This window comes from Porites lutea, chromosome 6 (assembly GCF_958299795.1).
Source record: "Porites lutea chromosome 6, jaPorLute2.1, whole genome shotgun sequence".
Lineage (NCBI taxonomy): Eukaryota > Metazoa > Cnidaria > Anthozoa > Scleractinia > Poritidae > Porites > Porites lutea.
Genome location: NC_133206.1, coordinates 3,840,001 through 3,861,732, shown reverse-complemented (window position 1 = coordinate 3,861,732; position 21,732 = coordinate 3,840,001). Strand labels below are relative to the sequence as shown.

Sequence of the window (21,732 nt, the reverse complement as noted above, 5' to 3'; positions counted from 1 at the left end):
ACAACAGACGCATTTCTGGTCGTCGCTTATCTTCGACGACGACCGGAAATGCGTCTGCTGTTCCCAGGCTAGAACTAAGTATCCACCTGAGTATCGCAAGAAGTGACTCAAGAGGAACTGCATTAAACTCACTCAGTTGTTAACAAAAATGCTTAGGTGTATGAACAGCCTGCAGACTTCTTCTTTCTGTGCAAAGTATCTGGGATCATTATGCGTTTCTAGGAAACTGCCCACCTACCCCTCCCCTAAGCCAACATTTTGCCCTAAGTGAGAATTAAGTGTTAATGTTGGCCCTAGGGGAAGGGTGGGTGGGCTCTCCCAGAAACTTGTAATGATCTGGTATCTGAAAGGGTTACCTTGTTTACGTTTGAGCAGAAATTCATAACCAGGTACAGTCCAGGTTTGTAATATGTTAGGCTTACAGTGAAGCTGACTGAGACTTTAGGTAAATGTTGAATAGACCTTTCCCACTTTCAGCTCCAGTGAGCACATTCACTGAAACGAGGTCGACGCTCGAGTTAGTCTAGGACCAGGCCCTGAAGTGGTGGGGGAGGCAAAAGCGAAAAACGGGGTGAAACAGCAAAAAGAAAAGAAAAATCAAGCGGTGGACTGGGGAGGGAGAAAGGGCGGCGCCCTTTCCCCTCCCCAGACTCCCGCTCAGTTCGCTTCGCTCGCAGATTTGTTTTCCGCCTTTTTCCCTCACAGCAGAGCCTGCTCCCAGGCTGGGACTCAGGTGGACGGGCGAATTTCCTCCAAATGATTGTGTTTCGTCACTCTAAACGTCTAGTTGGTGTTTTTGTTCACAGAGATGCGGGACAGGTCCATACAACATGTACAAGGCAAGATAATAAACCTTGAGCTCAAATGTTTTTCGTCAGATCATGTTCGAAACCTTCCATACACCCGCGATGTTTTTAGCCTTGGCACCTGTGCTGGCGCTGTACGCATCAGGCCGTAAAAATGGTACAATCGTAGAGTGTGGTTATGGTGTGAGTCATGCTGTTCCTATCTACGATGGCTTTGCTATTACTAAAAGCATCTGTCGTCTCGATATTGCTGGCGAGCGCCTTACGGATTATCTCAAAACGTGTCTGGTTGAGCGAGATAACTCCGTCGCCTCTGTTGACGACGATTTGATGCGTGACATCAAAGAGAAGCTGTGCTACGTTGCTCTAGATTTCGGACAAGAAATAAGTAACGCTGCATCCAATTCCAGCTTGCAGAAAACGTATGAACTTCCTGATGGTCGGGTCATCACCATCGGAAATGAGAGATGCCGATGTCCCGAGGCCATGTTCCAGCCTTCCTTTCTTGGAGTGGAATCGGCGGGTATCCACGAGACCACGTACAACTCAATCATGAAGTGCGATGAGGACATCCGTAAGGAGCTGTACGCCAACATTGTCCTAACTGGTGGATCTACAATGTTTCAAGGAATTGCCGAGCGAATTCAGAAGGAAATCACTTCCCTGGCACCGGCAGAGAAGGTCAAAATCATTGCTCCTCCAATTGACCGCAAGTTATCTGCATGGATCGGAGGATCAATTTTGGCATCCTTGGACACCTTCCAGTCCCTGTGGATTACAAAGGGAGAATATGAAGAAGCTGGTCCCGCTATCGTTGAGCGCAAATGTGTTTAGTCGCGACTGAAATTTTCCAATACAATATGTACTGATCATCTGGTGACTGCAAAGGAAGTTTATTTACAAATCAATACTGATTTGCTTACGATTTTGGATAAAATCGGTACTAATCTTCCATTCAGCTTGCTGTATAACGAGCCCTTTCGAAGTTACATACGTAGCTTCTAATTTAATATAATAATAATAATTTAAAAATTTATTGCGAGCAAATGTCTCTATGAGTATAATCAAATGCGCGATAAAAATAATTAACTTAGAAAATGGACAGGTGTAAATGAAATATACATTAATTACACAGGCGCGTAAATATGGGTGAAGTAGTATATGTATGCATTAATAGCATTAAAACTAAAGTATGTATTTAAGATCCTAATTATAAGTTAAATTGAATAAAATAAGTCTTAAGCGAAGATTTAAATTTACTAAAATTACCGCTGAAAAATTAGTTTCGTTACGTATATTGTTCGGCAATTTGTTCCATACGGCTGCCGGAACTGCCAAGGAGCGATGACCCAGTGTTTTTTTTGAATTGATAAATGGTATTTCAAAAAGAATTCCATTGTTGGACCGTATTTCATGGAAAACACGAGGCGAATCAAGGCAAACAATCAAACTACAGAAAATAAGGATTCGTGTAGAAACGTTAATGACAGAGTCTACCTTTTCTACAGGTTTTTCTTTATATATTAAATTTGGTGTCTAGGAGTCATTGTGTTAAAATAAAAGCTGCGGTTTTTTCTGCATAGCACAGGATCAGCACTATTACAAAAAATCAAAGTATTGAAACTTATGTCAATAGGTAAAGATATATTTGGTTTTTTGATTCATTAAAGAAATCCATGTGTATCAGGCCGTATTGAAAGGGACGGACTTTCAGAAGTGGGGACATAAAAAAATGAGGGGTCATGCAAGCCAAAATGCCTGGAAAAAAACTCGCGCAAACCAAAACTATAAGCAAAATGATTCCTACAGAGGTGGAGTCCCACTGCCAGTTTGGCATAACGGATTAAAATAATCCCTTGGCGAAACCAAGAAACTCAATTCAATAAACTTAAGAAGGTGATAGTCCAATCGGCCGCGCCCATACCAAGACATTTTGCCTTTTAGAAAGTCCACAGACAACCTCAGTCCTCCTTGCTCATATCCTACAACCCCACATGAAGTGCGATGAGGACATCTTCAAGTAGTTGTACGCCAACATTGTCGTATCAAGCAGATCCACAATGTTTCAAGGAATTGTCCAACGAATGCAGAATGACACTAGCACAGGAGGTCAAAATCATTTCCCCTCCAATCGATTAAAAGTTACAACATGTATCCGCATGGATCGTAGGATCAATTTTGGCATCCTTGCACACCTTCCTCAACTTGTTAGCCACTAAATGCAGACGTATTTCTAATCTTCGCTTCCCTCTACCCGAAAAGTAACTAAAATATGACGAAGCTGGCCCGGTCACTGTTATCGTTGAGCGCAAGTGCCTGTAGAGTGTACTCAGAACTTGAAATTTCCCACACAATACTTTACAGTCATCCAATGATTGCAAGTGAAAGTTGTTCACAAATCGGAATCAAGACCCCCTCTCTTATTTGACGAGGGGGTCTGAATTGATCGAAACGTAGAAATAGGAAACCTTTCGGCCTTCAAGAATACGCAAAGACTTGTAGTTTCATCTCATGGAACCTGTACTACATGTGACTACTAATTTCCCCTACATTTGCTCTCAACTTGTTTCGTCATCTCGGACCGCAAAACATGTAGTCGGTGTTTTTCGCAAAATCGTTTTAGTGTAGCGTCGGAGTCCCACACGCCCGTTTGACTGTTCAGGCGTACTTAAATACGCAAAACTATGGACTGTTTTGCAGTCTATTGTATTGAAAATATTGTTAACCCATTCGCCGCAGGAAATTTTATCGAAAACTCGTTTTGAAGCTAGCCGAGCGGTTTTCTGGTCACTGTCTTGCTAAAGAGAACCAAAACTTACCACAAAACCGTTTACAGGTCGTACACTTAGCGGCCTTCTGATCCAGATGCAAAATATTACTTTGCCAAGTTCGGAAGTGGGCATGGCTTTAAAAGTGATAAGCAGTCGCTATCTCTGCTCCCCTCTTCTTGCGCTTTTGTTGCTTAATTTTTTTTTTCTTGCTGGGCATTTAGTAGGCTTTATTTCTGTGGGTAAAGTTTTTGCGAAAGCTTTTAGGGTCTTCAGTAGCATTAGATAAAACGAAAGGTAGGTGGGTAGTGGAAAAAAGGCAAGATTTTCTCGGAAATTTTCAGATCAAGGTCGTATTTTTTTTAGCCTTTTTCGCCGGCCTCCTTGACTGAATCGTGCTCATTCTGGTATGGTTTGAAAGATCTCTTCACCCTGCACAACTAACCTGATGACGGCAAAATCGCAATCGGTAGATGAGACGTGGATCACGGCACCGAGGGTTTTTTTGCGCTTCCGGAGCGAAAGGGCTAAAAGGAATCCGTAAAGATATTTCGTTGTTTTTTCGTAACTGTTATTGCCTCAAGGTAATAAAACGTACGATTTTGATTAAAATAACTGAAAATCTGATATATATTTACCTTAAAAATAGGTTAATATTTATAACAAGATAAATTAAAGGCGTGAATTAGAATCAAAGCCTCAATGGATACGACGTAACCAGAGACTGGATTGGACTGGATATAGTGAGCAAAAAAGACTTTTCAGCTCCAGTTTGTGTATGTGCATGTGTTTTGTTTATTTATCCGATTATTAGCGCTAAATAAGAAGACATGTGTTGCTAGGCGATCGCACCTCTTATTCCTATCTTTTTTTTAAATAGACGTTCCACTTATTAGTTACTAGAATGGAGTTTATTCATGAACCAAAAGAATTAGGGTGTACTTTAGAACCACCTGTTGTTTTCTATAGAAATTTTATACCCTGTGCAATACTTTCTACAGAGTCAAGTAAACAAAGATTGACATTTTTGCTTGATAGGCGTTTTTTCGCTTCGCTGAGCTTCGACCTCTTTTTCATGTTTTGCTCGAAAAATTAGTACGATTTCGCATTCGCTTAACCTCCTGTTCCCTTCTTTTGAAATAAAGATTTTTCATTTAACCTCTGTGTCTTGGTTTTGTTTATAACCGATTTTTTGTGAAAATAATTTAATCTGCAAAGATAACACGTTCAAAATTTGCCCGCTTTTATTTTGAACACATAAAAGTTTCTACAATATCCAATCAGAAGACTATAGCAAACAATATCTAATCAGAAGACTGTAGCAAATAGCTAATTATATAAAAATCACTTTTCTGTTTATAGATTATGATCTCAACATTTTTTGATGACGTCAACTCTAGGAAATTCTGACGTCACTTTTTCCTTGCCAGCTGCAAATAAACTATGACATCATCCTATCTTAATGAAATGCATGACGTCATCGACATTAATTTAGACTATGACATCATCCTATCTTAATGAGATGCATAACGTCATCTGCATTAATTTATACCACTCAAAAAGTTAATTAAATCCACAAAAAAACGGAGTAAAACATCCCTCAAAAAACAAAACAACAACAAATTTTATTGAAAATTGGAAAATAACTAATTACATTACTTTCCCACCTGCAAATAGCTTATGAAATAATCGAGGCGGGGGGAGCTGAAGACAAATTACAAAACAAGATTTATATATAGATGGACTAAATAACAGTGAAGACACTACTATACAGTAAATAGAATTTAAACTAACATAAAACAAGGCAAGTACATAACGATTACGAAGAGAGGCTAACCTAAAGTATTAAATTACTTAATAAGACGGGAGACTTCGACATAATCATCTTCTGACCGCAAGAAATGTAGTAATAATTCCTTTATTTTTTTACGAAAGGACGAACGTTTAAGTATTTTAATCGAATAAGGAATAGAGTTCCAAATTTGGGCACCGATTCTCGTGAAAAAGGCATACATTTTATCGGTTCTAGAGAACTTAACATAAACACTTAACACTAGAGAACTTAACATAACCCTCCTCTACTACTAGTTTCTACAAGGTATAATAATTGTCAATGGATAAGTTCTATTATGCAGTCAAGAAATCAGTACCTTTTGCCTGCATGGCCGGTAACGGTTTCAAGAGTTAGGCTTAAACTGATAAGGAAATTATAGAGTACCGTTCAACTACTATAGTTGATCGCATACAGCCCTTTGCATTTTGTCTCTCTAGTGTGCCTTAGTTCTATACAGTTGTAAATCATAAGATGAACTGAGCTCAAGTATATGACAGAGTATACTTCATGCTATAGAAAACGACTCGATTGGATATCAAATAGAATGCTTAAACGCTAGACTCAGACAGCGAAACCGCACTGGCTAGTAACATCAACACAATCTTTTTCCATGTGAGCGCTGTTCAATTCGTATACAACTTCTAGCATGTCGTTCATTTCTCTTTCCAGTTCAGCTGCCAGTTCTTTAAGCTTCCTTACTTCTTCTGGTTCGTCTACACCATGAGATTTAATCTTCATCGCTGATGTCACTAAAGTATAAATATCAACAGGCAACAATACTGCACTTATAGCGAACCCACCAATGCGAGCAGCGTTGCCTGCTATTCCAATGGTTCTCAGAACTGCTTCAGCACCTTCACTCCCAGCTATGGTAGCTGCCCTCGTGCCGGCTTTCGCAAGTTTGCCTATGTCCACTAGATTCTTAATAAAAAAAACCAGGTTTTTATTGTAACTAAGGGAAAGTTCATTTAATATGACAAGGAGGGGGGGGGGGGGGGGGGGGGATGAAGATATTGAAACTCGAAGCTTGAAATTTTAGCAGCCCCCCTCGCTAGCGGTTCAATTTTTTAGGAGCCCCCTCCTTGGTAGTCGAAAAAATTTCAGAGCCCCCCCCTCCTCCTCCTTCAATTCCTTTGCTCCCCTGAAAAAAGATCGCTAGACTGTATTAAATATATTTACCATTATTGTCTTCAATGGTTTATACTATGACAAACTTGAGATACAGTTGTGATACAATTTTCTAAAGCATTTTTAGGATGAACAAGAATGTAATAATTACTGAGACTACATTTGTTATATCTGTAAACCACGTGATATAGCTGAGTTGCACAGGTCATTAAATTGTTGAGTGAAAACCATCCGATCTGTATGATGATGTCATGTGTTGGTTTTGAAGTATACACATTTTCGGAGCCCCCCCTTCGGGTGTCTAAAAATTTTCGGAGCCCCCCCTCAATATCTTCATCCCCCCCCCTTGTCATATTAAATGAACTTTCCCTAAGACCGTCTAAGGCATCTCCGACAGATAACGCGGACACTTCACGATAGAGCTCGTTTAAAAGCTTCTGAACAGATTCTTGTGCTTGGCGATCGGCGTCAATAATTTCCTGTGCCTTGGCAAGCTTTCTTTTGAAAATTCTATTTCTTAGGAGACTAGAACCAGCAGCAGTCGTGCCACCTCCAGCGCACATTGCTCCACCAACAGCTGAGAGGATCGTAGAAGTTCCTAAAGTAACAGGAGCAAGGCCAAAGCCGACAGCTATCAAAACAAACCCAGCGATGGAGAACGAAGACCCAGAAACTTTAGCGATGTGGACATTTTTATCATGCTCATTAAGCTCATTGGCTAGGCTTCGTACAGTTTCAAGAGTTTCCAAACGCTTCTCGACACCCGACTGCATGCTTTCTGTTAGCTCGATCACAGATTTCTCGAGGTTCTTGTTACGAGCCATGCCAAACTTTTTCATCAACTTCTGGAGTTTTATGTTATCCTATCCGCTCCCTGTAAACAGGTACCGCAACTGACTTATCTATCAGCGGCGACTTACTTATATAGCGCCCATTTATTATTGTAAGATCCAAGTGTAACATTTTTTCTATTATTCGTTCTTGCGTAATTTGTTTTTCCTTTGCGTACGCAAATTAGTTTATACTTCTTTTCGTCCTTTTGTTTAGTCTTTTTTTTTTTGGCGTTAATGTAGGTGTTTATTCCTTTCTGTCAGTTTTCGCGTCCTCGTTAGCGTTTCTTTGCTGTTTCATCTTCATAAGCGCCTTTCTAAGTTTCTATAGTTTTATTTTCCGCATGTTCTAGCGTATTTTTCATATCGTAGTTTTGCAGTACAGTTTGTGCAGTTCATTTTGGTCCGCGCTTAGCGCAGTTCTGTAATTTTTTTGCAAGTCTCTTCGCGTTATTCGCAGTCCGCTTCACAGCAGTTTTCTCTGGCCGAAACAATATAAGTGTACTTCACAGTCCTCGTTTTGCAGTTTTGTTATTTCCTTACTCTAATTCACCTTAGTCGCAACTTGTAACTTTTTTGCTCTTTTACCGTTATAGTTTCAACCCACGCCGTTTGTATGCACACTCTTTGTACCACGCATTTTATTTCAAGTACCAAGCACGTCGGCTACAATAAATCTTCATTCGAATTTGGTTTGTGGTGTTGTTATTAAAGGCCAAGAGACTTTTACGCTTATTGCAGTTTCAGTCATTAAATTAAAAGCATGTTAGGCCTTTAGTCGCCATAACAAAAAAATACTATGATTACTCTAAATTTTGCTTTTCTAAGTTTTGACCTCTTGCCACTGTCCACAAGCGTATCTGCTAACTTTTGCATACTTTCAAAAGCTTGAACAGTTTTGCTTTGCCTTCCAGCAAAATCCATTACTTGGCCGTTTTCGCCAGTTCTCCTGTTATGTGTTCTCCGATGCCCTGTGGCGGTCTAGGTTTAGAAAGGAGAAACGTTTGAAAACTGCGCGATTTTTGAGCGTTGTTTTACGTTGTCAGGTAATAGACACCACAACCAACATATCCTCCTCATGGCAAGATTCGTCATTAGCGCTCGATTTGCTAGTAGAAGCTGCTGTACACCTACCGATATCATAACAGCGTAGATGTTTAAGGTGACTCGACCCAGTTTTTTTTTTTGGGGGGGGGGGTACCATCCTACTTTGAAGCTCTCTGGTATCTCCACCTTTACTTTTATCGTAAGTCTAACACATAGAATGGATAACATATACATCAATCTACAATATAACATAAAATTTTTGGCGATCGGAGTAAATGTCACGTGGTTATAATGCCACGCCCCTTTGAGGTCTGAGTCGAAAATCTGCTGTTGCAGGCATTTTTTCGTGAAAATCTCTCGGCTACACAAAGCGCGCATTAGTGCCTTGCGCTGAACAGAGTTTCACCAAAATCGCAACATTCGGAAGTCAGCCAAGCGTGGTCATTGCACGCGTGCTGAACAAGAATGCTGTATAATGACAGACTAGAAACAATGGACAACTCCCAAAGCACAAACTCAGCCAAAACGCTAAAAATCTTCAATGTTTACTCAAGTTTGGGCTTATAGAAGATAATTTCACAGTTTTTCAATGACCATGAAATTCAGAGTCCGGGTAGTTAGTTAATCAATTGTGGCCCTGAAAAAATTTGAAGGAAAAAAAACTACGAATTTTTAAGAAAATGCTTTTTTCGCGAGAAAGACTCTTAAACGCTGACAAACGTCAACAAATAGCGAAAACTATAATTTCTATGTGTTTGCTTTGCTCGAAATCGCGCGCATTTACAAGGCCCTAAAGCGTTTTGCTGACTTGGAAGGACCCATCTGTTATAAGGATTCTCAAAATAAAGAGATGAATCTCATAGTTTATTAGATTTAATCCGTGTAAAGTTTGCTTATCATTTTCGCATAAATTATGACCTAAATTTGGAAACCGCTGAATTTCTTGAATTGGGTCTTTGCGATTTTGGTGAAACTCTGTTCAGCGCAAGGCACTAATGCGCACTATATGTAGCCGAGAGATTTTTCACGAAAAAATGCCTGCAACAGCAGATTTTCGACTCAGACCTCAAAGGGGCGTGGCATTATAACCACGTGACATTTACTCCGATCGCCAAAAATTTTATGTTATATTGGAGATTGATCTATATGTTATCCATTCTATGTGTTAGACTTACGATAAAAGTAAAGGTGGGGTTACCAGAGAGCTTCAAAGTAGGATGGTACCCCCCGAAAAAAACTGGGTCGAGTCACCTTAATTGCCATAACTACCTTGGATTTTGATATTACGAATTGAATTGTGACCCCTCTTCACGATCCATGCAGAACTCTTGCAAACTTTCAAAAGCTTGAACAGATTTGTGGTGCCGTTGTCGTAATTAAGTCTGCGGGTCTTGTAAATTCATTACTAACTCAGATTTCAGTTTTTTAATTATTGAACTTAATCACGCGTCGAAATCGGGCTGACTCCCTTTTCTCTTAAACAGATAGATAGATTGATTGATTGATTCGCTGAAAAGAAAAGCCAAATATTGCCATGAGAAATTCGCTCAAAAGATTTAAAGGCCTCCAAAAGCATCTACTTATAGTAGCGTGAATTGTCTCTCCGTTTTCAGTTCTGTTCATTAATCTTCACTTCCTCCATCTCAACTGCTAGGAATAATCGAATTTTAAATCTCGCGCTTGCTTTTAAATCAATCTTTCACATACCAAGATAAATTAATTACAAAGCTTAAAAATATTAGTACATGTACAATCATCAGAATAAAAGTGAAACATCTAAAATCTAAAAATATACTAAGATAACTTTTAATTGCAGATAATTAAAATGTAATATGGAAATCCTTATTGATGTATTCTTGTCAGGTCTTTTTAGGGTTCTGGTTTCTTGGGGGAAGAAATAGACTCACAGCTTTCTTTTATATTTTTGCATCTTGTGCAATCCAACTATTTTCTTCGAATAGACGTGGAGTGTCGCCCTACAAGGATATGCGGTTACATTACTGACAAGCGAAAGGCTCCCACAACGGCATCAGTTATTCGCCAGTTAGAAAGGAATTTGAAGTCTTACAGAATCCGAAGAAGGCAAGTTTTTCATATAGAGACTCCTTGTAAGTTTAAGTATGAAGGAACTGGAAGAACTAATAGCAGCCTAAAATGACTCCTCTGTTGAACATCTACCTTTTGACCTTTGGAATTGGACTAACATGGCCGCCTTTCCATAACCTTGGAAATATCGATTTCAAAATTGAATTGTTAATGATACTCGGTAAGGTGACTGGCCATATCTTCTAGAGCCTTCTTGTCAGTACTGAGCTTCCTAGAAGTGTCGGGCGTAGAGGTGCCATGACAGAGCATAATAGCTTTCTTGCTGATTAACAAAACTTCGCCAGCGCTTCGCTTTTTCCTGGATGTGGTGTCAATCGATTTTCCAAGCACCTTCTGTCGACTTGCCCCAGAGCTTTGTTTAATAGGGCGATAGCTGAATCTGCAGACTGTCCAATGCAGAATATTGACGTATCCTCAGCATACATAAACAGAGACCCCGAACTGACAGAAATAAACTGTATTGTTGTTGCTGTTGTTAATAAATAAAGCGAACAGGATCGGATCCAGTACCGATCCCTGCGGTATACCAGTTGTTCCGACATGAGGTGGTTCCGATTTCCACTCCGTTTAACACTCACAGTAAATTGCATTCTTCCTCCATATAGTTTGTTATTCATTCTAGTCACCCCCTCTGATTCCAAAGTTACTTTCAAGAAATTTCAATGATATCTCATGCGACACACTGTCAAAGGCTTTCCTAAAATCTACAAAAAACCTACGCTGTCCGAATCTAAAGCCGTTGTCCACATCTTAGTCAGGTGAACTAATACGAGTTCCGTGGAGTACCCTCGTCTATAGGCCCATTGCTTGTCATGCTGCACTGAATCGCTCGCGATACTCATGATGCTTCAACGATGGAGGAACAACAACAACAACTACATCCTTCACAATGAGTTTCTTCCATTTATCCTTAGCCTAATTCTTTCCGTCTTTTCAGTCTGCGTCCAAGCTCGTCCAGACCATGACCCGTCGATAAATTCTGCTCCTTGTCATTTTAGAAACGCGAAAATTCATTCCGGGATTCATTGAAATCGCCCTCTGTTAGCTAGAGCAGCTTAGTACCTCTCTGGTAGAAATCATGTCCATTCCATATTTTTCGATCTCATCCTATCATGAGAAGGAATGACATTCGCCACGACTGCTAATGTATGTAAAGGTAGATAATGCTCGCCCATACCCATCGTGCTAAGCTTTGATGTAGTTTGATGATGCAGCAGAAATTTCGATGATGCAGATGCAGCAGAAATTTCTTATAATGGTTTCGTTGGTTCTTTCTTAATAAGTAACTTTAAACTTTAACCCAGCAAAATGAACCTCTAAATACACAGAAGAATTTTTAAGGATGAAATTTAGCTGAAGAAAGCGAAATCCTAGAATATAATCCATAAAATGTTAGCCTAGCCAGACAGTGTTTCTTTCATATCGTCCGAGACCTCGTCAGAATCTCCAGAGTCTTCCGAGAGATCAAAGAGATTCTTGTCTGCGCCGTGGAATTCGCGTAAAACTTCAAGTATCTTGTCCAATTCTCTTTCTAGTTCAGCTGCCAGTTCTTTAAGCTTCCTTACTGCCTCTGGTTCCTCTTCACCATTAGATTTTATCTTCATCGCTGATGTCACTAAAGTATGAATATCAAAAGGCAAAGCTACTGCACTAATTGTAAATAAACCAATACGAGCAACGTTACTTGCTATTCCAATGGAACTCAGAAGTGCTACAGTTCCTTCACTAGCTACTGTTGTAGCTGCAGTCCCACCGGCGGCTTGTGCAAAGTTGCCTATATCCACTAAGTTTTTGACAAAGAAAATGATGTTTTTATTGTAACTGAGAATGTCAATGGCCCCTCCGACTGATAACGCGGATATCTCAAAATAGAGCTTGTTTAAAAGTTTTTCAACGGACTCCTGTGCTTGACGATCGGTGTCAATAATTTCCTGTGCCTTGGCAAGTTTTGTTTTGAAAATTTTACTTCCGACGAGGCCTGAACCAGCAGCAGTTGCTCCACCCGCAGCGCACATTGCTCCACCGACGGCTGAGAGGATCGCAGAAGTTCCGAAAGTAACAGGAGCAAGGCCAAAACCAGTTGCCACCAATACAAACCCGGCAATGGAGAAGGAGGATCCAGAAACTTTGGCAATGTGGACATTTTTATCATGTTCCAGAAGCTCTTGAGCCAGGCTTCGTAAAGCTTCAATAGTTTCCGGTCGCTTCTCAGCCCACGACTGGATATTGTCTGTAAGCTCATTTGAACATCTCTCGAGGTTCTCGTTTAGGCTCTCGTTCTGTGCCATAGGACTGCAAACGTTTACGGTTGAACGACGACGTCATTAAACTACCACTACCAGAATCCTCAAGACTGCTCTTTTGTTGCAAACAAGACTAATTCTTTTAACTTTCTAGCGGGATTCAGATCGGTAAATTTTAGTGTTGTAGCCAAATGACCTGATCATCACAATGGCTCTTTTGTTTTCTAGTCACACTGTATAAATTAAAAACAGAGCATATAACAGCAACAAATTAATGGCATAAATTAACAGTCCTCAAATGCAAGGCTCTGGCAACAATCACTTGGGAAACCTATCAATTGCGGCCGCCATGGTAATTTGGGCTGGACTTCTCCTGGCTGCCGTCTCAGTATTCCTATGAAAAAGATAACTTGACTGAAAACAGCCAGAGAAAACCATACAGTGACCATTTTCATTTTGTGTAAATTTGGATGCTTAATGAATGTTTTCTTATTTGGTAGTTATCATGCATTTATCGCGTGGGTCTGTCTATCTTTATGGTATCCGGGGAGGGGGACTCCGCATATGAAAGTGGTGGGGATGCTCGTCGTCTCACTTAGGGGTGTAAATTTCGAATTTTGGTCTCATTTAGGGTGTTCTGGGCAAAACGCCATCATATTTAGCCGTGACGGTCTCGTTTAGGGTTGCGCGCGAAAAAATATAAAAATATATATTTGATTTGTATATTTCTAATTCGTTTTATTTACTCCATTCATATAATCCAAGTTTTCTCATGATCATTTGTCTGCTTTTTAACAGGGTCTCTTCTAGCGATCAAAAAAAGCTTGGGCCAAGCCCAGATCGGTCTCCTTTAGTGGTTTTATTCAAAATTTCCGACGAGCATCCCCACCCCTTTCATATGCGGAGTCCCCCCCGGGTATGGCATTGTCAGTCGACGGAGCTTTTATGACTCTTTCTGGCGTGTGTTCAATTGAGGAGCACAATTATTGCTTGCAAATGGCCAGATTTATTTATGGAATGGCTCTTTGGTGTTTGCGGATTAAGGACCAGAAATACTAACTTTTAGGCCGGGTAAAGGCCAGTTGTTATCCGTGGAATGACTCTCCCCAGGCGTGTGTTCGTAAACAACGGCAAATAATGGTTTTCTTAGTCGGCTTATAGGCCGCTTTTATTTTTGGAATGACTCTTTTAATTTCGACATGTGTTCGATTTAGACCACTGCTGTGTCAAATGAAATGTGTCATTCTGGGGTATTGGCTCTTAAATTATACGGTCTGATCGCGTTACAAGAGGGGAAAATTAAAAATTGTAGTATTCTTCTTTTATTCTGGGTCAGAGGAGTAGAGGTAGACAAGGCAAATCATTGAATTTGTGAAGGATAAACATCATCTCGGAAGACTCTGGAGATTCCAACGAAGTCTCTGACGATATGAAACATAAAGAAGAGGAGAGGGCTAATTGAGTCCTTTTTGTGATGTCTTAATATTTCTAAGCTTCAGCAGGGCGAGTTTCTGTTGTTTAACTCTTTAAGCCTGGTTTCCATATGATCGCTACGATCGCTGAGAAAAAAAAACTTTCAGCTATCTCAGCGACAACAATCGCTGGGAGATAACTTTTTCTATCTCAGCGATCGCTGGAGAGTGGTTTCCATATGATCGCTATGATCGCTGGGATCGCTGAGCTTTTTTCTCTCAGCGATCGCAGCGATCACAGCGATCGTAGCGATCATTTTAGAGAAACATATCTTGAGTACGTTTACGGTTGCATTCCCCTGTGATAAAAGAATCTGTGTCACGAAATTTATCACTGAAAATTCAAACAGTTGGAACCGCTACCAAACAGAGAGGAACATAAAAATAACCGCTCAAAACATGAAAAGAGGGTTTAAATAACACAGCAAATATAGAAGAAGGCACGGATGGACAAACTTAAAGAGGATTAAAACGGATTGCAATTACCGTTTTTTAAAACGTGATTGCCTAACAACTTTTCAAATTTCATTCTTTTGTAACGTTGATATAATGCTGATAGTTGGGACACAAATTTGCCTTACTGAGGCATTTACCTTTTTAACTTGCAAATGTGGGTTTCATTTTTCACTCCCAACGACAAAGCAGGTCGATTCTGTTCTATACAAGAAAAAAAAAATGTCTTACGTTATTGCAATGCACAGACGTCCTTCGCCCACACGGTAATTTTACACTAGATTTTTTTTCAAACTTCCCGATATCTCGAACCAATTTCCTTTTTCCAGGGAAGTTCGAAAAAACGGGATTCCATTGTATGAGGGTTTTTCTCGTGAAACAGTTAGTAATAGGAACACTTGAGAGAGAAACCGCAGTTCCATAATCAGTCACTCGAGTTACGTTTAGAATATTTTCCTATTCTAGGTTATGAACTGAGTTGCTAGCTCGCGGGGAAATTTTTCCATTGGATGTTTCGATTCAGCGAGCCAAATAAAAAAAGAGGAGAAAGAAAGAAAAAAGAAAGAAAGAACACTATCTGACACTATGTACAAAGTCACATTTTTGATGTTCTAAAAAGAAAAAGGTTACTGTTTTTGAATAATTCAAAACGCCATTCATTCACTCATAGACAAGGACTTCAATTACTTGTCTAAAGTGTTTCGAGTCTAGAAAAGACTAGCAAGGGAGTAACTGATAGCCGTGGGTCGGGGTTACCAGGTTGATATTTGATATTGATGATATGCGATTTTTGATACCAGACAGGATATTTGTGGCTGGATACCCATCCAAGAACTGACCCCGCCCACAGGGTTAACTTAAGTTATATCAAGACTATTTTTCCGTGTAAAACTGTTTTAAAGTTTTGGAATCTTTATCTACAAAATTCTAAGAATGCTTTGCTACGCGCACTGAATAATAAGGTGGAAAAAAGTTATAGGGATATCAAGAAAACAAGAAAGCTGGGTCTTAAGTTAAAGTTTGCAGCAAACTTAGCCTTTGTCCCCCGAGTTCCGTCACGTATTGAGGGACAATCATTTTTAGTAAATAATATTAAATAAATAAGGCGTTGACATAATAGACAACTTTCGATATATTAAAATTCAGCATGATAGCGAGTCTTAGAGGAGACAAACAAAGAAAATGAATAAACCATGATTATTTATGTTTATTCATTTTCTTTGTTTGTGTCCTCTAAGACTCGCTATCATGCTGAATTTTAGAGTGGTTTTCGTTTGAGTGTCGTAAAACCAAAACCAAAGTAATTACTCTGGCCAATCACATAGGACACAGACAATACATTGAACCAATCAAAACTCGAAGTAATTACATGTGGCTGACACAAAGCGCGGGAAAATGCATGCGAGCGCGTCACAATTGGCTTTGGTTTTACTTCTGATTGGATGAAAAGGTGGCGCGAATCTTTTAAGCCAATCGCATCGTGTAGAAAGTGCAAAACCAATTACTTTTCGACACTCAAATGAAAACCGCTCTAATATATCGAAAGTAGCTTATTGAGAACAATCCAGCGCGCCCAGTTCAACTCCAAAAATCCAATTCTGAAACGACTAACAACGATCACAATGACCACCTAACCAGCAGAAACCGGAAACGGGCTTTGAGAAAGTCTACCTTGACCACAAGTGATGGATCAGCAGAAGCTTGAGAACGAGGCCGGGTCACACAAGGCAGGCAGGCAGGCTGTCAGAAACAGTAGGGGTCCTCTCCCCCATCTATTGCACTCACGTGACCAGATAGGAAGTCATATTCTCCAATGGAGCTAACTTCACCAATCGAATCACGCTCACAATTTTGAGAAAACGCCCGCAAGATCACGCAAATAACGATTTGTTTCACAAACAAAGCAGTTGATCACCGACACCAGAAATCGAGACCAGGGACTGACAGCTATCCTACCCCACCCCCTACCCGGAAACGTTTGGGGTGCAACCCCACTACCCTGAGGGACATCTTCTCCCATTTTTTTCGTGGGTCTACGTTACCCACAACCTGGTACCCACGACCCACGACCCACGACCCACGACCCACGATTATTAGTTACTTCGACTAGAAAGGTTAATTTATTAATGATCCCATTGAAATAGAAATGAACGATTTTAATGGATTGTAAGTCGTTAGCTAATCCTTAAACATTTTTCTTTTTAAAAAATATATTTTTTGTTCCTTCCTCTGCTGAATCATTCCAGAAAACGTTTACTTTTAGTTTTTGCTTTTAACGTAAACTCCTAAAAAAGGTTCCTCTGTATGTACGTAAAATTTGGGAAAAAATTATCCCGATGATGAAATAATTGATGTGATCAGAACTTTGCTAGACTAGCCTCTCCACAGGGTGAATAAATCCCCCCGTGGTTTAATTTTCATACGCGTGTTCGATTATCTCTAAAGGGAAAAATTAATAGAGGGTCAGAAAACAGGCTATCGTTAGACAAGCCTTGAGTCGTGAGCTTTTCACCCGGTTGTTAAGGTATCCATGATGTTTTTTTAACGGTTTTTTTTGCATTTGTGTCTGAAGACGGCAGCTCAGAGGAATTACGTCATACGTCACAAATTTCTAGTTAGTTGGGGGAACGGGGTGACCTATATAACATATATATGACGATGATGATGATGATGATCATCATCATCATCACAGTAACAATGAACTTGGATGGACCAAAACAAACAAACGACAAAAAGCCTTGGTAAGTGTGTGCTTTAATGATGTTAGTAGTCTAGCAAGGTCTAGCTAGGTCTAGTCAATGACGTCACCCACTGTTATAACCTGGGGAAAAATGTCTTCCCCCATACTAATTTGGATTCCCTCGCAAAAGTGGATTCCCTTTATTAATATGTATAACTGTATGTATTCCTGCATACTAATTCGGTATAGGTTTACTAATGATTGAATACTACAATAGGCACAATAGGCTTGCCTCGGCTCGCCGTGAAGTAACTTGAGCCCGGTTTTCAGACAGTCTCTTAAAAGGAAAATAGGAATAAGAGAAGCGATCGCCTAGCAAGGCGAGAAACGGCTTTCTATATCTTATTTAGCGCTAAACTTCAGACATATAAACAAAACACATACAGAAAGTGGAGCTGAAAAGTCTTTATTTCAATAAAGTTTACGTCTTCTTATTTAGCGCTAAAACTCGGATATATAAACAAAACACACGCACATATACAAAAAGTGGAGCTGAAAACTCTCTATTTCAATTTTGTCTGACTATTACAGAACTGTTTTCTCCGTTCTATCTCGAGGAAATCAAAAACTATTAAAGTCTTATGAAACGTGCCGTTAGTTAGGTAAAGTTATGCGAGTTCACAAGCCCAAGGTTGAATACAAATTAGCTCTACAGGAAAAACCTCAAGGGAGCATCTTGACGTATTATTATAAACCAAATAACTTAACAAGGATCAATTGATTAAACACGCGACTAATAATTGCTAGCAATAAAATCAGACACGAGATACCGTTTACAACAAAAAGAGTCAAATACAAAGCGATTTGAAAGAAATCTATTAAAATAGTCAAACCACGTTTCCCTCCTCAATTTTTTTTATTCCATCCTCCGCAATTTTATCTTTTTTCGCTCCTCATTCTTAAAATCCCTCCTCCACAATTGAAATATTTTCCCTCAATTTTTTTTATTCCCTCCACCACAATTTTAATATTTTCCCTCAATTTTACTATTTTCCCTCCTCAATGTTATTATTCCCTCCTCCACAATTTTATTATTTTCCCTCCTCCTCCTCCACTTCCATCTCATCAAATACCGCGCATCAAAAGTCTCTGGCATCCAGGTTAGCGACTGTTTAACAGCTTGAAGCATCTGACCTGACTTGTGTTGGTACAGCGAAATATTCATCGCAAGTATTAGACGTTAAGAAGAAGTAATGCAGTTTGAAACTATCAAGATTAATTCTTAAAAGCAAATGTACTGTTTCTTAACGAAAAATATTCCTGGAAAAAGAGAAAAAATATCTTGCACATTTGCACAAACAGTTGAAGCCACATAACCTTTGCCGATGGCTTTCACAGTGTGTCAGAACTGAATTTTCGTTACTTTAAATGAGGCTACCAGCCGTTAGAAAATCTCAATCTTTAATCTCAAGTGAAATTTTGACTCCAATACTGCAATTCCTTTGTAAATGAAATTCATTCCTAAATTATGAGCGGAACACGCTGATCAAAAACATGTCAACAAAAGGAGACGATTAGTATCGGCTTTTGGCGCTAATTACTATAATGGCTGTCAAACTTCAAATGTTTGGCGGCGAAACATGTCACATTCACGTGAAAGTAGACCACGCGGGTCACGGAAACAACGGACAAAAATAACCTTCGCAGCACGCGCGCGAACTTTAAATAGATTTTAAAAATAGTCGTGGGGCACAGGGATTCGCTCTCCAAGCTCATTCTGCTCTCACTCTCTCTTGACAAAACCAAGAGAGAGTGAACTCATTCTCTCTTGACAAAACATGTTTCGAATGAGAAATCATTATAAATGATTAATAAATACGATCATAACGGGCGATAAAAATAGCAATAGTTAATGACCAAAGTGTGATGGTTTTAAACAGTTTTGTAAATGAAATTTAAAGAAATCTACTTTTCCCTTAAATGTGAACTTTTATCGAAATATTCTATTTAAAATATGTCATCCTATTTTTGTAAGTAATTTTTGTCTGTAATTAAGTTGTATTCTTCTCCTTTTTTTTCCTGTATCCTAGTTTATATTGTAGTTTATTTTATAAAATCGCGTATTCTTTTCCCGAATGTTATGTCTACTTAAACTAATCTAGGGGGAGCCTGGACCCCATATAAGCCCCAGGCTTCCAGTTCACGCTTCCCCGTCAACATCTTTTTTTCTATAGTTGTCAGTATATGTAACGTGTGAAGTGGCAAAAACAAATCAATCAATGGTGGTTCGATCAGAAATGATGACCGCCAATACTGACAGTTGTAAATATGGAACCGAATTTCACCGTGATAGCCTTACTTTACTTGATGAACATTACTAAACGATCTTACTTCTGGAAGGGGGGAGGGGGAGGGAAGAGAAGACCAGCTGCATATTAAAGAACAAATATTGCTAGGATCGCTAGTATTGATGAGCATAAGAAATTAAAGGCAAATGCCAATCAAGTTTATATAAACGCATTATACATTTTTAAAGTAATTGGCAGACGTAGGATGAGCTAATAAACACACACTGTGTTGCTGAATAATGATTTTTCTTTGTTGTCCAATTTCTTAAAAACAGATGGCACATATTGATATGACTTTTAAAAAGATCCTGTTTGTACACCAGCGGAGGTAAACTTCACAAGCCATTGAAGAGTCCTTTTGTCTTCGCATACAGTCTATAGTAAGCAGGTTTTCGTGATGCTGCCTTCAAAGTACTGCGAGAATTTACTCAAGCGGCCTTTTGTGGCTGTAACAGCGCTTATTGTTTGTCTTTCTTGTTGGTAAGTTATTATTAATACCTGCCTTAAGGCTTTTATGTCCAGGGTCGAGGACAACATTCTTATTTGATTTCCTTGTTTTCTTTTAACATTCTTTCTCCCCAACAAACTTCGCCTCGAGTTTTTAAACCTGATAATAAACTCCTGCTCGTTTTCTTAAAAAGTACGTGAATTCTTGATCTTGTGTCATCTCCAGACGACATGATATAGAGCAAATGAACTGATAGGTTAAGTTAACATTTTGCGGAAATAGGCTACCATGACTAGTTCCTCTATTATTTCATCCATTTAAAGTGGCTGAACACAGTTAAGGCCAGGTTTTGGATCGTTACTATTCATTGGGGTGTTATGTAAGACTTGCTGCAGGCATAAAACTCACCCCCAGGGACAAAATATATTTATAAAACATTACAAGCATTAGGTTAAACGTGGCATTTCGATCGTTGTCATACCAACCGCATGGATGAGTGAAAACAAGCCTAAAATTTTGGTTAATAAAAAATAAAAGACAAAGTAATAGTAATAATAATAATTATAACAATAAATAAATGAAAAGTAAGACAGAAACTAGAAATACATGTCGATCAGTCGCTTTGTATTCTGTTCTGTCATTGATAGGCAAATTATTAACCGTGTATGCTTTATCTGTTAAAGAAGTTTTCGAGAGGCAATCGGTTTTAAAAAGTGTACATTTTTATGGGAAAAAAGATCAACAATCAGACACACTAGCTAATTCAAACCTTTATCTTCTTCTAAGTGTAAACTGACGAGGGCGCGTGAGTGGTTGTAGTCTAACTGGTTGGTATTTGTTTTTTATAAGATTTAAGAAGGTCGCAATAGATTGCTGCCGGTTATTAAATGTAGAAGGAAGTAAAATCGCTGTGGGACGTAACGTTTCTAGGGACCTGTGACGCAAATTAAATGGCTGTTATCTTGGGTTACTTAGAACCCCACTGAGGTAATTTGCTTTGTTAATATATGCCTGTAAAGACGCTCTACATGACGTCTTATCAACGTTTGATAACACCGCGGCGAAACGTGCCGTACAAACGCAAAAAATTGAACGTCTGGTCAATTTTTTATTTCCGTTTGCGCATACTTACCTATTTAAACCAATCATAAAGTAAGAACGTGCTAGGAAATAAAACTATTTTCTTCGAAAATTATTCTATCTGTCTACCTTCGGGTTTTTGCACCAAGTAGTTTACTGCTTGCATCTAGGCTGAAAATAATTATTAAGGATATTCTGTTGCACGCGCTAGACAAGAGAGATAACCGCACCTGCAGACCTATGACGTCATTTATCATGGCTGCCACCTTCACATGAGGCACGATTTACGGACAGGTTTTCAGCGTAATGCACCTATCAATGTAAACCCCGTGGGGGGGGGGGGGAGTGCGGGCAAGGGGTGGGGATTTGACAAATTTTAAAATTTTTCGATCAAATTCCCCAGGGTGGGAAACGAAAGGTCAATCAAAAGTGTCAAAAAAGCCCCCACCCCAGGGGAAAAAAATCTAAACAAACAATGCTATAATACTA

At 39.3% G+C, this 21,732-nt stretch overlaps 3 protein-coding genes across 4 annotated transcripts in view; 2 read left to right on the top strand and 1 right to left on the bottom strand.

Annotated features, from left to right (window-relative positions):
- Positions 1 to 784: 784 nt before the first annotated feature.
- On the top strand, positions 785 to 1,729 carry LOC140940444 (actin, cytoplasmic-like). Its single transcript, XM_073389419.1, has one exon. It carries the CDS (start codon positions 882 to 884, stop codon positions 1,638 to 1,640), a length of 759 nt encoding a protein of 252 aa, XP_073245520.1. The 5' UTR covers positions 785 to 881; the 3' UTR covers positions 1,641 to 1,729.
- Positions 1,730 to 11,659: 9,930 nt separating this feature from the next.
- LOC140941727 (uncharacterized) lies at positions 11,660 to 12,807 on the bottom strand. Its single transcript, XM_073390742.1, has one exon. It carries the CDS (start codon positions 12,805 to 12,807, stop codon positions 11,917 to 11,919), a length of 891 nt encoding a protein of 296 aa, XP_073246843.1. The 3' UTR covers positions 11,660 to 11,916.
- An 8,178-nt stretch (positions 12,808 to 20,985) lies between these two features.
- The window catches only part of LOC140941082 (gamma-aminobutyric acid receptor subunit rho-2-like), a 27,495-nt gene continuing 26,748 nt past the window's right edge, over positions 20,986 to 21,732 (top strand). For both annotated transcript variants that reach the window (XM_073390046.1, XM_073390045.1), the window contains exon 1: positions 20,986 to 21,150. The gene's annotated coding sequence lies outside the window, so the exon portion shown is untranslated. The remainder of the gene's footprint in view (positions 21,151 to 21,732) is intronic.

Bases quoted from the DNA above. Each gene is read 5' to 3' on its own strand.
- LOC140940444 (XM_073389419.1), top strand. From the start codon at position 882: ATGTTCGAAACCTTCCATACACCCGCGATGTTTTTAGCCTTGGCACCT.
- LOC140941727 (XM_073390742.1), bottom strand. From the start codon at position 12,807: ATGGCACAGAACGAGAGCCTAAACGAGAACCTCGAGAGATGTTCAAAT.